General features: G+C 54.5%; 1 protein-coding gene across 4 annotated transcripts in view; it reads right to left on the reverse strand.

Annotated features, from left to right (window-relative positions):
* The window catches only part of LTBP2 (latent transforming growth factor beta binding protein 2), a 71432-nt gene extending 60639 nt beyond the window's left edge, over window positions 1-10793 (reverse strand). For all 4 annotated transcript variants that reach the window (XM_074909959.1, XM_074909956.1, XM_074909955.1 and 1 more), the window contains exons 1-2: window positions 10044-10793; window positions 3149-3219 (exon numbers count right to left, since the gene is read on the reverse strand). In XM_074909959.1, coding sequence (XP_074766060.1) covers window positions 3149-3219; window positions 10044-10498 — 526 coding nt within the window. In that variant the 5' untranslated portion in view covers window positions 10499-10793. The remainder of the gene's footprint in view (window positions 1-3148; window positions 3220-10043) is intronic.
* Window positions 10794-13430: the final 2637 nt, after the last annotated feature.

The raw sequence follows: 13430 nt of genomic DNA on the forward strand, positions 1-13430 counted from the left end.
CAGCTCCAGCTCAGTCCCATTTAAATGTGGGGGAACCTGTCCATCCAGCTAGGCATCAACAGGAAAACTGGGAAGATGCTGAAGGAATTGTACCATTGGGGTGATTTAGTCCACGTTCTCTTGGAAAAATTTACTTATTGATGCAGAGAGATATGTAATCTAAGTTCTAGTTAAAAGTTTTATCTGTGTTAGCACACCCAGAAGGAATAGACGATTTAACACAAGTGAGAGATCTGCGCAGGCTGACAGGCAGGGAGGAATAACAGAGAGGGAAAACAGAACTTCAATGGAAAACAGTCTGGGCTCAAAAAACCCTATAGTCACTGTACAGAAGAAAGACAAAAGGAGAGAGCATGTGAATGTCATCTCCATTTTGCAGATGTGGAAAAGCCCAAGGTGCTACTGTGACTGTCTGAAGACACACTGTGAGACTCAGCACGGCCAGCAACTCATCCTGAAATTCCTGTGCCTTCATCCAGTATCTTAACCACAAGACCATCTGTCCAAGATTAGAAAGTTCATTAATTTATTTAGTCCTTCCCAACATGCTGATTAAAAATTTCTTTTAAACTTTAAAATATCCATGTCAGAAAAAAAGCTCACACTGCATTACTAGCCCAGACCTGGCTGCTATCTTGGGAAGGAGCAAAGAACCATAGTGAATAATGCTGATGAAAGTGGAGTTTGATGAACTAATGTTGGGAGGCTGAGAATTCCCTTGCTCTTAAGCAGAGGGGAAGGATGATTAACTAATAGGCAGCATCTAAGTGATCGCCAAGTGCACACTGCGGCCCTTGCAGCCCCGGAAATATGGGCAGTGTAAAGGGGCTTCTGGACAGCTTGAATGTACCGGTTTCTTCTCCAGTAAAGCCAGGACGTAAAGACCTGAGACTCACCCCAGGATGAAGTTAAACAGGCAGGAGATTGGATGAACTTCTCAGGCCCAAGTTCAGATCTAGCTCACTATCCCTAATGTTCCCTCCAAGACCTATGGAGTCCCACAGGATGCCCTGTATGCAGTTTGGTGTGATGACCTGGTAGTGTGTGGGTAGAAACCAAGCCCATTGCAAGCAGGTAAGATCTTTCTCCTAAATCCCCTTAGCTCACTTCCACTTTCCCAGGCAACGTTGGTGTCTCGAAGAAAGAGATTTCTCTTTTTCATCTTTCCAGTCATTGACTCTCTGAAAATTCCAAGTCTTCACTGCACTTTGGTCCTCGAAGCTGGAACAAACCAAAAAGCTAGAGACCTGCCCATGGCTTGAGTTCAGTCATATGCAGAGATGTTGCAAGAGGAAAGTCTGTGGAAAAGCATGGGTGGAGGAGGAAGAAATCACCATGCTCAGTAGGTGATAGGAAGTACATTATGGCAACAACTTGGCCTGTCCTCTCTCCTGTACCCAGGCTCAAATCCATGAAAATCAAGGTCCTGCCCAAGATCCGAATGCCAACTTCTTCCCTGCTTCATCCCGCTAAGAGGTTCCTCCTGGCTGCATTTCTACCCTGCTAACTTCCTTGATATGCCCCATATCAAAGACATTAGACAGCATCACAGTGCAGAAACTAACTGGGATGGGCTGTCCAGCTTGCCTTGGCAGCTTTAAAAACAGCCTAACATCTCCAGCAGCTTGAACTCCAGCAGAAAAGCCCAGTGAGGGAGGTAGCTGGGAAAGAAATTATGTTTACACATTTCAAGTCTCCACCTACGTCCTGCCTGAGATTTACCATCCCCCACTGGGGGGACACTGTCAGGCCCGATCATGTTGACAGTGTCCTTTTAATGAATCCTTGGAAACAAGGTGCCCGGCACCTGAGCAATCACTAGACAGACTGTGTGGCTACAAGCCCAGATATACTACTCCTACAAAAATCCCTAATGAGAGAAAGATGCTGCCATCGCTGGCCCCGCGCTCTGTTTACAGACGCTGTCTGGCAGCACAGCACGGTCTCTACCGTTTGGCTTCTGTCAGTGGGGGGGAGAGGGAGAAGGGAGGTGAGTCAGCCCTTGGCCCCTTGCTCCCGAACAGCGATCGCTAATGCAATTATCCCAGCGCGGCCAAAGCACTGTGAGATCCCGCGGCAAACAAAGCTGAGCCTCTTCCCATGCTAAACATCTGGGCAGCTGCTGCCACTCGAGTGAAGGCAGATGCTCTCAGCTACTCTGGGCAAGGCATTCCCATCCAGAAAGCCTGCCTGGTGCCTGGGTGCTCCCTGTCCTCCGAGCTGCCCGGGCACTGCAGGCAGCCCCTCACCCCTCTGGGACCGGGCAGGTGCATGGGGCAGCAGTTCCCTGGGAAGGCCCACGGGTGGGCTGGGTGGTGTAACCCTGTTGTTTAGGGACAGGGATTGTGGCAGGGGCTGAGCTGTGGTTGCAAAGCTACTGGGGATGGAGATGACAGTGCAGCTGCCTCTGGCATGCATCACACTGGTGCCTGCCCAAACCCCTTATCTTCTCTTCCAGTGCTGTGTCCTGGAGTCCAAAATGATCTCAGCCCCCAGGGTTGTGGCAGGGCCATCTGGAGGAGCAGAGCCCTTATTAACCCCTCTGTGGGGAGGCAGGAGGGCCCTGGCCAGGCAGTTTCTGCGCTGCAGGAGTGCCCTGCAGTCCCCTGCCATTTTACACATCCCACATGCTGCACCTTGCTCCAGCCCCACCCATCCTAGCCATTGTGCCAACTCCATTAATTGCTTTCCTTTATAGCACTCTGATAATTTGCAGCCTCGATTTCCCCCTCAGCATCAGCAAGGCTCACCCACGGGAGCACAGCCCCACTCTGCTGGTCCCAGCACCTGCTGGGACTTTCACAGACCTGTCTTTTGCTCCAAGCAGGACAATGAGAGCCCAGGGCTTGAAACTCACCCATAAATGTGCCATTAAAATGCCCTGCCCCAACAAGACCCTGCCTGGAATGGACACTAATAACCATAATAAAGTAAAGCCATAATTGTTCAGCATGCTCAGACTTTGCCATCAGGCAGGGAGAGCTGACCCACAGCCTAGTAGACTCATGGGCAGGCTGCAGCGCTGCCTCTGGGGACTCCATGGACCATTGCAGGGGCACAGTGCAGGGGACGTGTGTGGGGTCATGGTAGTATTTAAATTATAGAGGTGCATCGCGAGACCTGCACTGGCTGAGACTGTCATACTCACGTTTGATGCAGCGGTTTGTGCCAGGAGCCGTGGTCCATCCTGGGCAGCACTGTCTGCCGCAGACATTTGGCCTAAGCAGAGAGACAAAGCAGCATGGTTAGGAGAAGGGGAAGCAGAGGTCTCTCTGCAGCCAGCACCTCTGAGTCACCCGTAAAATTATTTCCTGCAGCATGTGATATTTCCTTCCAGATGGACCAGCAGCTGAGATCAAAACCAATGGGACAAGGGCTGAGTTGTTTAAGTGCTTGGAAAAGAAACCCCCAAGGACAATGTGAATGCTGCAGTGTGAGCGATCCCTCAGGGAGTATCTCCCTTTTGAACTGGCATTATGCTGGGTTCCTGGCACAGCGCTCAGAGGAACCATTTTCCTCCTGAGAGCAATTGGAGGCCAGCAGCCTGTGATCATTAAAAATCTCACTGCACTTCATGGCATTGGGGTGTAAATCAGGCCTGATTCCAACTTTGGTCATAGCATCTCGCCTCCGCAAATGTCCCAGGCTGCTTCGGCCGAAGACAACACTTCATTCTCCACCCAACTGCTGCCGCCTGTTGCTGTTCATTGCTCAACCCTACCCTGAGAGGGACGGCATGCCAGCAGACACACCGGCTGCTCCCTAGCTTGCTCTCCCTTTGCGAGCACCCCAGTCCCATACTTGTTATCTGTCTCTGATGCAGCAACCCTGGGGGCTGGGGACTCTCCAGGGCTATAAAATTTGTGTCTACCCAACATGCACAGTGCTACACTAATTCCAGGATGCTCAAATAATTTCCATAGTTGTTAATTCCAGCACTTTGCTGCAGCAAATTTTTGACCACCTTTACATAAATGATGTCTTCCCCACCTCTCCCTTACTATGTGTTTTCAGGTAGTGACCACTGCCAACATACAGCTATCGGAGATAGTGCTGTGCCTCCAAGAGGTGCTTTGCAATGCCCAAGCAGGCAGCTAATCCTGCTTGCTCCAGTCATATCTCATATTTACATGTCTATAATGAGAAGGAATAACAAGTTGCAGGTTGCTCTCCAATGAGTATTTACTCATCATGGAGGGAAGGTTTTGGGAATATGTGACTTTTGCCTGTCTAGGTAGATGGGAGAACACAGTCATCAAAAGATAAAAAGTTAGAAATAGGCAGCCTGAAAGCTCTGGAAAGCCTCTGGAAATGAAATGGGGAGTACTGTTTATTTCTAAGGCTGGACAAGGCAGTCAGAGCTGCTGACAGAATTTACAGGAACCATGGAAACATGCACATTTGTCTTCTGGATTGACTATAACATGAACACAGCAGGGTCAGAAGATGATTCTGCTCTGAACCAGCATCCTCGTGACTTCTGCATCCATGTGACATGTGAGATAAGACTCCAGAAGTGCCAGAGCTCAAGCTGTGGGGCTCCCGTTTTAGAAGAGACAAAGACGGTGGTTATCAGGTGTGCCAAGGATTGTCCTAGTGTTCATGAATGAAGCTGCCTGTAGAGATACAATCATTTCACGTGGGAAGGGGAAGTGGTCTGAGAAGTCATATCATTTGTAAAGTGTTATCCAGCCCTTCAGGATCAATATTTTATTAACCTGGGTAGGTTTTTGTAGGGAGAAAGCACTGAAATTCCCTTGGTGTGACTTCCTGCAAACAGGACAAGCCAAAGTAATTCCTGCATCCAGTCACATCTGCTCTGGCTGAGCTACAGCACCAGTTTCCAGCTTTGTGTCTGTCGACCCAAAGAGATCTATGTGTCTCTTCTTCAAGACATCCCCACAAAATATCCAATGAAAGCAAACTTTCCTTTACTTACTGCACATGAGCCCATGAAAGGCTTTAAACTTTTTAAAGATGTCCAGATCAGTAAAGTGAGAAACCCACTGAGCTGGGGCAGGTCTTTAGGTAATTAAGGGCTGCTGAGGGACTTCACTCCAAGCAGCAGCATAAGCATCTTTGCTTAGACTGTCACAGCTCCTGTTCTTCAGTCTGCACAGATGAAACACACCGTGCAAGCCATATTCAGCTGGTCTGTTCAAAGAGCAAAGCCCTTGCCCTTTCCCATCACAACTTACTGACATAATCAGAGGTTGTTTCTTGTAGGCAAGATAACTACCTTCTCCAGAGAAGCTGTTTTGTCCTTGAATCATATTATTAGTTCTTCATGGGATTAAAGTTCAAGTTCTATCTACATCTCTGACACACATGCTGGAGGGAGCATGCTGCTAGCTGTTCTCAATGCCAACAGTGAGCCAGAGGTTGTAGGAAGAAAGGTATGAGTCAACAACAGACAGGGGCCCAAGCCTGAGCAGACGACATCACTCTTGAAGGCATGAAACCTCTGTTTCTGGCTCATGGGCCACTTAGCACTTTCCAAAATAGTTCCCAGCCCATCTCAGGCTGGAGCTGACAGAGACCACTTCCAATAGCCAGTTTCCCCTTTTTGGAGAGAAAGTGTTGCATAGCTCAGACAGCTGAGCAGCCACAGTGCCAGAGAAAGCCCTAAGGCATAGCTCACTAGTGCAGACATGGACTCTGAGGTTTGCCTTTCTGGCAAAACGCAGGGTGAGGCACTAGATCCACATCTCAGCCCCTGCCTCAAGTGTCAGGTACTCCCTGAGGTCTCCAAACAGCACAGGCAGCAGTAAGCAACTGCAAACCAAGCCTGCTCTTCACTCTGCAGCTAGCTCACACCATCTGGGCCCAGGTATAGTCCCCAGCGGGTTATAAGAGCTTGGTGCACAGGAGGTGGCAGGCACTACTCACCGGCCTGCTCCTTTTCTGGGACAGACATCTCCCTGACACCCCTCACAGAGCTGAAGTCAGTGCCATGAAGCCTCCGTACATCCAGAAGCACCATTCAGAGCACTGACTGGATGCACCAGCATAACCTGCAACTTAGGCAAAGGAGCTGCCACAAGCCAGTCCTTTATCACCTGCTTTGCTGCAGCAGCCAGAGGCCACCATCAGGATCAGGCCTCACTGTGCAAAGTGGTACCCAGGATGAGAAAAGCCTGCAAGATCTTGTGGTGTTATCTGAAACCAGAGCCAAGCAACTATAACAAGCACTAGGGGGAAGAAAAACAAGAAAACAGTAATATGATCGTGGCTTCACATAGTTTTAGCATGTGCACAGCCTCTGTGATGATCACAGACTGTTTCTGAGGAATTCAGTAGAAGCATTTTTTCACCATTTATTTAACAGCAACTATGCATCATCTTTCAACTTCATGCAGTACTCTTGTGCTGCCAGATATGCGGACTCCATTCAGGTCATTTACAGCATCCTCACAGAAGGCCGGGGGGACCATTAGATCATCAGGTCTGCCTTTCTACTGCAGGACAGTGAACTTCATCCAACTGCATATGAAATATTTGCAGTCAGACCCAATGAAGAACATTAGCAAAAGGCTGCTGGCATCTATGAACCACTGAAAATCCTCTGCCAAGTCCACATCAGCATTAACTGCCTCCGCTCCTGAGCAGTCCTATATATACACTGCAGTGAGAACCTATATCCCACGAAGTCTGTGTCAAGCATGACTATATAGCCACAGATGTGTCTACAGCAGCAATTAAACAGGAACTGGGGTGCAGAATGCACAAAAATAAAGTGTGAGGGAGAAGGAGAGAGCGTGGAACTCCCCACCTGTCACCCAGGGAGCCGCACATGCCCCTGAAAATTGTCCAGGAAGGTACCAGAAGTAGAGGCTTCCCCAGACTAGTCCCCCATTACCCACCTTCCTCTGGTTTTGTGTACATCACCTGAGGATCATCACTGGGACCCACCCTCACAGCCACGGGACAGGGGAACAAGGTGGGTCACATCCCAGGGGACACAGAGGTGGAGGGAGATGCCTACAGTGTCTTCCTAGCAGGAGTGACCAGCCCAAATGAGGGATGCCTCCTGCACATGAGTACAGCCATAGCTGGCATGCGTCAGGGCTTGGGAGCTCCCGACCCCACAACACCTGGGGGAAAATCTTTCCAGTCAGAGGGGGATGGGGGAACAGGCAGTTTAAGCAGAGCACAGCAAAGCAGAGATGCTTTCAGGGAGGGATAGTTTTCCTCACTCAGTGTTAGAAGACAGTCATTTTCTGCTGTATTTGCTGTGGTGTCAAAAGCCACCTCACAATGAGCCTCCTGGAGAAAACACTAAAACCCAGGTCTTGCAAGACTTGTGGTTGGATGCACTCATGGAAGGGTGTGAGCAGGTCTCACCTGCAACAAGGTGTGACATGAGCAGAGCGGCAGACACATCCAAACAGTCCCCAGAAAAGAAACTCAATTTTGGGTATGCCGCTATCAAAGTGAGAAAATAATTATCCAGAAAAGGATATAGTGCTAATAAACGGGTTTTTCAGCCACAGGACCATGTGGGCCCCTGGAGATACAAGCAGAGAATTGTGACTGGGGAACCTGTAAAGGCAACCCACGCAGGAGTTGCAATTTTAAGCCAAAGTAACTGTATAAAGAAATAGAAAGAGGGTTTAGTGCAGCCTGCAAAGCTACCTGAGTAAGGGAAAATGAAGGTTGTTATACTAGAAAGTAGTACAAATTCAGTGTAAATAGAACAGAAAATATCCCACCTGGCAAAAAAATGAAACATCATGAAATGAAGTTTTTTTGGGGCCCTGAGTTTCCTGGATGGAAATGTGTCCAGTGCAGCAAGGGGCGTAAGAAGATGGATGAGGTGGAAGGATGGCGTCTCACTGAATGGTTGGAGGCAGCAGCAGCTAGCTTTCCACGAGGAGTAACGCCATGTGGTTACTCACGGACATTTATTTCAGCTAGGCTTTCTCATAAGCTCCAAAGACAGTAGGTCATAGAGAAGTTTAAAAAGTGCCGATTTGGACTCCAGAAGAGATGGAAAGCTACTGATGAGAAGCCATTACATGTACTTGCCAGAGTTCAAGTTCTTGGGGATCGGAGCAAGCCCTGTATCCCCAGCCCTCATCTTCCAGGGCAGAGCGGAGGCAGAGAGCTCAGCACAGCCTGCGTGGGGAACACAGCACCAAGGCACAGCTCTTCCTTCCTCTAAGCTTGGAGACAACAGCACTCTCCGATACCCCAGGAAGTCAAATCTAGCTGGTAACAGGTCAACAGCATGTAAGTGCTGGACTAACCATCCCCATTTGCACCTTTGATTAAGGGATCAAAGCAAGCTACTTGCAGAGGTTCAGCACTCTGCTGAACACCACGTGAACCCTGGGGCTGGCCGCCTGCTCCTAATACAGTGTGGGACGGCTGTCATCACTGGAGGCAGCTGCAGCCAGAAAACCTGGTGGAGGCTATTCAGGGTAGTCATTGAAAAGAAATGGGATACATCTCAGATGACTCAAATCCAACTGAACCGCCATGTGATCCCAAAGCAATGCTGACAACACTCCGACTGCAGAAAGGGTAAAGCCCTTCTGAGCCCAAAAAAGCCCAAACTTGACTGAGCAGGACTGGATCTTCCCAAGGCTCTTGCCAGATCTGGGTGGCTGACAAGCCAAGGCTAATGCACTGGGTAAGCCAACATCTGCTCAGGACCTACTTGCCATTGATTAGCTGTTAGTGATAAACACTTTACATATCAAACATAATTGAAGAGCAAGTTTGGTGCTTCTGTGGATTTGTTCAAGACAAGTACACAGAGTGGCACAGGGAACATCTCTGTCTTGAAATTTTGCAAGGAGGTGAGTATGGGAGAGAGAAACCTCAGAGACTGAGCTGTCTTTTGTACTCTAACGCAGTTCCCCATCCGATGTTAGCAGAGGACATTTCTGCCCATGTCAGAGGGCAGTAAGCCCAGAGCCTGCCCTCAGTGTCCCCCTGGCAGGGCTCACATGGAGTGTGGACGCATGCTGCCACATGGGTCAGTCAAACTGCCTGCATGGTGGCTTCAGCAGCCCTTCCCAGCTGGCAGAGGAGCTCATCTCAAGAGGCATTAGCCACAGGGGAGCAGAGAGGGAAACACAGAGGAGGGGGCCCAGGGCCGAAGGGTATGTCAGCGCTGCGCCAGCCGTCCCGCTCGCAGCGGAGCAGCTGGCCTTGCCATATGATCTCCCCTCCACATCCACAGGGCTGTAGCCAGAGAGTGGAGCTGGAAGCGGCCCTGCCAGGCAAGTCATAGGAAGCCTCCCCCGGCTGAGCCTGCTGAAGCCATGGGAAGCTGCCGCGGAGCGCTCAGGGGCCCGTTACGGGAGGAAAGAGCCAAGAGGTACCTGCAGCAAGAACGGCAGCAGCCAGGCTGCATCCTGCGGAGCCAAGCAAGCCCCTCCAGCCTCTCCCGCCACCCACACACCATGGCCAAGCCGCTCCCCGGCAGCCCCCCCCGCCCCCTTGCAGGTTTTCCGCGACGGCCGCAGGCAGCGCCCGCCGGAGAGCGGCAGAGTAAGGGCGGCCGCCTGCCGCCCCGCGCAGCTGTCTGACCTGCCCAAGCCCCGCCGTGCCGGCACAAGGGCACCGCAGCCAGCGCGCCCCCAAACCACCGGCAGCCGGCAAGCCGGCGTCCCACCGCCGCCTCACTCACACTCACGCGTGCAGAGGGACGCCCAGACACGTGCGTGCCGATGGACACGCACACGCACGCTCACGCCGAGGGATCGTGCGGGCCAGGGCAGCGCGATCGGCCGCCACACGTGCGGGACAGACACGCGGCACGAGAGCGAACACCGGTCGGGCTCCCGCTCCGCGCCGGGGCCCGGTGCCAGGGCCTGCCGCGGGGCAGCACGGCCCAGCCCGCCGCACACCGCCCCCGTCCCGCCGCGTCCGCGGGGACGGGGGGGGGGCGATGCACCGGGATGCAGCGCGGGGCTCAGGACGGGACGCGGCCCCTCCGTCCCGGGCTCCCTGGCGTCGGGACCACGGGGGCTCACGCTCCGCGCCCCCAGCAGGGCCGCCCCCACCCCGCCCCGCCCCGGCGCAGCACTTACCCCGCCATCCTCCCTCTGCCGCTCGGCTCCTTCGCCCGCGGCACGACCCGGGCATTCAGCCCGCTGCCCTGCCGCTGGCGGGCGGGGTCCGGCCGGTTCCTCGGCGCCGGGACGGGACCGAGCCCGGCGTCGCCCGCCTGGCCCCGGGGCGCGGGCAGCGCGCGGTCGGGACGCTGCCTCCGGCCGTCGCCCCCGCTCGGGCTCCCCGCGGCGGCCGCGGGCCCGCGGTCCACGTGGAGGGCGGCGGGGAGGGGCCGTGCCGGCGGGGGGGCTCTGGGCGCCGGGGACAGGCTGCGCGCCGTGCCCACCGCCCCCGGGGCAGCCCCCCGGCCCCGCGGCCGCGCCGCCCCCCCGCTCCCCGGCTCCAGCCTGGCCGCGGGGTCCGGCCGGCAGTGGGGGAAGCCCAGGAGGATGGCCAAGGTGAGCGGGAGGAGGCTGGCGGCGGCGCCCCGCATGGTGTCCGCCGGCGGCGGGGGCTGGCGGGCGGCGCGGGGCGCTCAGCGCCCGGCTGGCATCCTCCGGCCGGCGCGGGGCAGCGGGGACCGCCGGCTCTCCGCTCACCGCCTCATCCCGCTCCGGGGCTCCGCCGGGACCTGCCGCCCACCGGAGGCGCAGACAGCAGGGCTGAGGCAGGGGCACGGGCTGCCGAGCGGCCCCGCAGGAGGAGGAAGAGGAGAAGGAGGAAGGCGGCCGGCCCCGCTCGCCGAGCTGCCAGCGAGCTCCCGCGCTCCGCAGGCAGCTCCGAGCACCTTCGCGCCTGCCTCTGGCACTGGCAGAGCCTGGAGGGGATGGAGGGTTTTATTTTTGGAAACCTCCCCCTTTTGTGTCTTTTTGATGCTGACATCCCCCCTCTCCAGAGGACACGGCTCGGCCCCCCTCCTTAGGAGAGGAGACATTCCAGTAACACCCACTTTGGCAGAGGGAAACAAACTACAACAGAGAAGCCTTAACCCCTGCCTGGCCGAGGAGACCCGCCTGCCCGGCAGCCGGCGCGCAGCCCCCGGAGCCCTCCCCGCCGCCTGGCCCGCAGCGAGCCGCCCGCTCCCGCCGCAGCTGGAAGCGCTCGGGGAAGGCGGAGCAGCCCCGGGCGTGGGGTGCACGGAGCAGGAGACACGGACGCCAGAGCCATACACCGCCGGCCCCCGACGTCTGGGGACTTAGGAGCTGCGTCTGCGTCGCTAGCCCTCTTGCTGCTCTTGATCGCATCTCCTCAGAGAAAGGCACGGCAGCCGGGAAAGCCTTACTTGCCATCCCACCCTGGCTTCAGAGCTCCCAGATCCCCTCAGACCCAGCTCAGGACTTCATACCCTTCCTTGTATAGGTCCCGGCTAGAAAAGTAGCTACCTAAAAGTTCCAGGGCCTTCAGCTAAAAGAGATCTTTCAGGAAACACATCCCACCAACTTAGAGTAGATGGCCATCCTTCCCCCCATCTGTCTCTGCATGGGCACCTGGAGGTCGAGGGATGACTTGAAATGCCTGCTGTGTATGCACTCAGAAAGACTGAGGGAAGGGTAGGAGGAGGGAGAAGAGAGGGCAGAAATCCCATTTCAGCCACACGCATCAGCTTGGCCGTGTCCTGTGCCACTTTCCTGGTTCTCTCAGCCGCCTTTGGCCATCTTGGGCAGAGAGCGACTCCTCCCAGAGGAGCGCAGGCTCTGTCCCAGCCCAGCAACACAGTATATTTGGGGTGGGCTCATTCTGGCCCACAGCAGCATCTGTCAGCTTGGTGGGTGGCTAAAGCCCTCTCACTGCATCTCTGCATGCAAGGAGGCAAAGGAGGGCACTGCAGCTGCTCACGGGACAGAGATGTTCACTGACATGTGTCCCTGCAGTTGGTCCTGTGGCCAGTAACACTTACAAACACATTTTCAGTCTTATCAATGCCAAGCTCAGGCAGTTGAAAGGTGCACCTCACTCGATGTCCTGACCCCAAGGACTGCGTGTGGATGCCTGCGGGAAAACATGAGGACCTCTGAGTGTGCACAGAGCGATCCTTTGGGTGTACCCTTACGGCTTCCAGCAGCCCGCGGGGTAGGTGCTCCTTCAGCCAGATGCTGCAGCTCGGCTGTTGGGTTTAAAAGACAAATTATCATATCGGTCCATGAATTTAGATAATCTCTTTTGTCCTTTTTGATGTGGGGGGTAGCTGCAAAATAGAGCAGGGAGTCTCCTGCCACACCTGCTGCTCCTCCAGCCTCTTACAGCACCCCGTCCCACTGTTGCTCCTCTCCCTCCAGCCTCTTCCACTGCAGGTGCCGCCTCTCCTAGCCCTCACCAAGCCATCTGCTTCCCAAAAGCTTTGTGGCAGAGAGGTCTAGCTCCCCCAGTACCTCCTCTTTGACCTCCAGCAGTTGCACTGCTAAAGCCTCTCCCATTTGAAACCAGTGGCTCCAGCTCCCTTCTTCCCACTGCCCTTGAAATTTAGACTCTCAAACCACAGCCATTCTTTCCTTGGGATGGGAGCACTGTTGCCTGCCCTCTGAGGTGCAGCTGGGAAAGGAGCAGAAGCATGGGGGATTAATCCCCCAAAAGCACACTGGGTCTGGAACACAGCAAGACCCCAGCACATCCCCTCCAGCTGGGGTCCTCCAAGTGGGGGAGAGGGGACATAACTTGGCAGGTGAACGAGTGCAGCAGGAGGGTTTGGGCTTTGACCTTGGTGCTGGCAGATGGCTTACAGGGCAGCAGCGTCAGAGGAAATACCAGCAGGTGCTTTGGCACTTCCTCAGATGCCACCAGTTTGCCCGCCTGCCCACTCCGCTGGGGCAGAGGCACTGCTTGGGCATGAGCTTGCACAGCCCTGGATGCCACGAGCAGTGCCCGATAACAGCCATGGCTCATTTCTTTGTTCTGAGGAGGAGGAATGTCCTTTCCGTCCTTACCTAATTACTTTCTCATGCAGCAGTGGAAAGAATGCTTGTGCCTAAACCTGACACGAGAAAATTATCAACACAATAAACAAAGCAGCCGAGAGCATGGGCAGTGCTCAAAGCTAGAGTAAGCAACCTCAGAGCAGGATCACTTGGGGTGCAAGTGGATTCCTCCTCCCTGGAGGTGTTGGGTCACCCCAGGGGAAAAGGAGACTCATGGCATCCCCAGGGGACTGCACCTCCACAGGAGCCTGCGCTTGGGGCCTGACAGCCGTGGGGCTGCAGGAGCCTGTGCCTCCCTGACAAGGATGGGGAATGAGATATGCAAACCCAACAAAGCCATTGAGGGTCCTCTGGTACCTCTCGCGGCCTCCCCTGGCTGCAGTGGAGCCTCTCCCAGGGAGCTGGCATCCCTTCTCAAATCAGCTTTACTCCGTGTTTACAGTAACCCCCGGGGGAGCTGGACACTGACCTCCTTCCAGCCTCACACATGCAAACACTCCTTTGCTTTTACAA

The sequence above is a fragment of the Athene noctua genome, chromosome 6, assembly GCF_965140245.1.
Source record: "Athene noctua chromosome 6, bAthNoc1.hap1.1, whole genome shotgun sequence".
In the NCBI taxonomy this organism is placed as follows: Eukaryota; Metazoa; Chordata; class Aves; order Strigiformes; family Strigidae; genus Athene; species Athene noctua.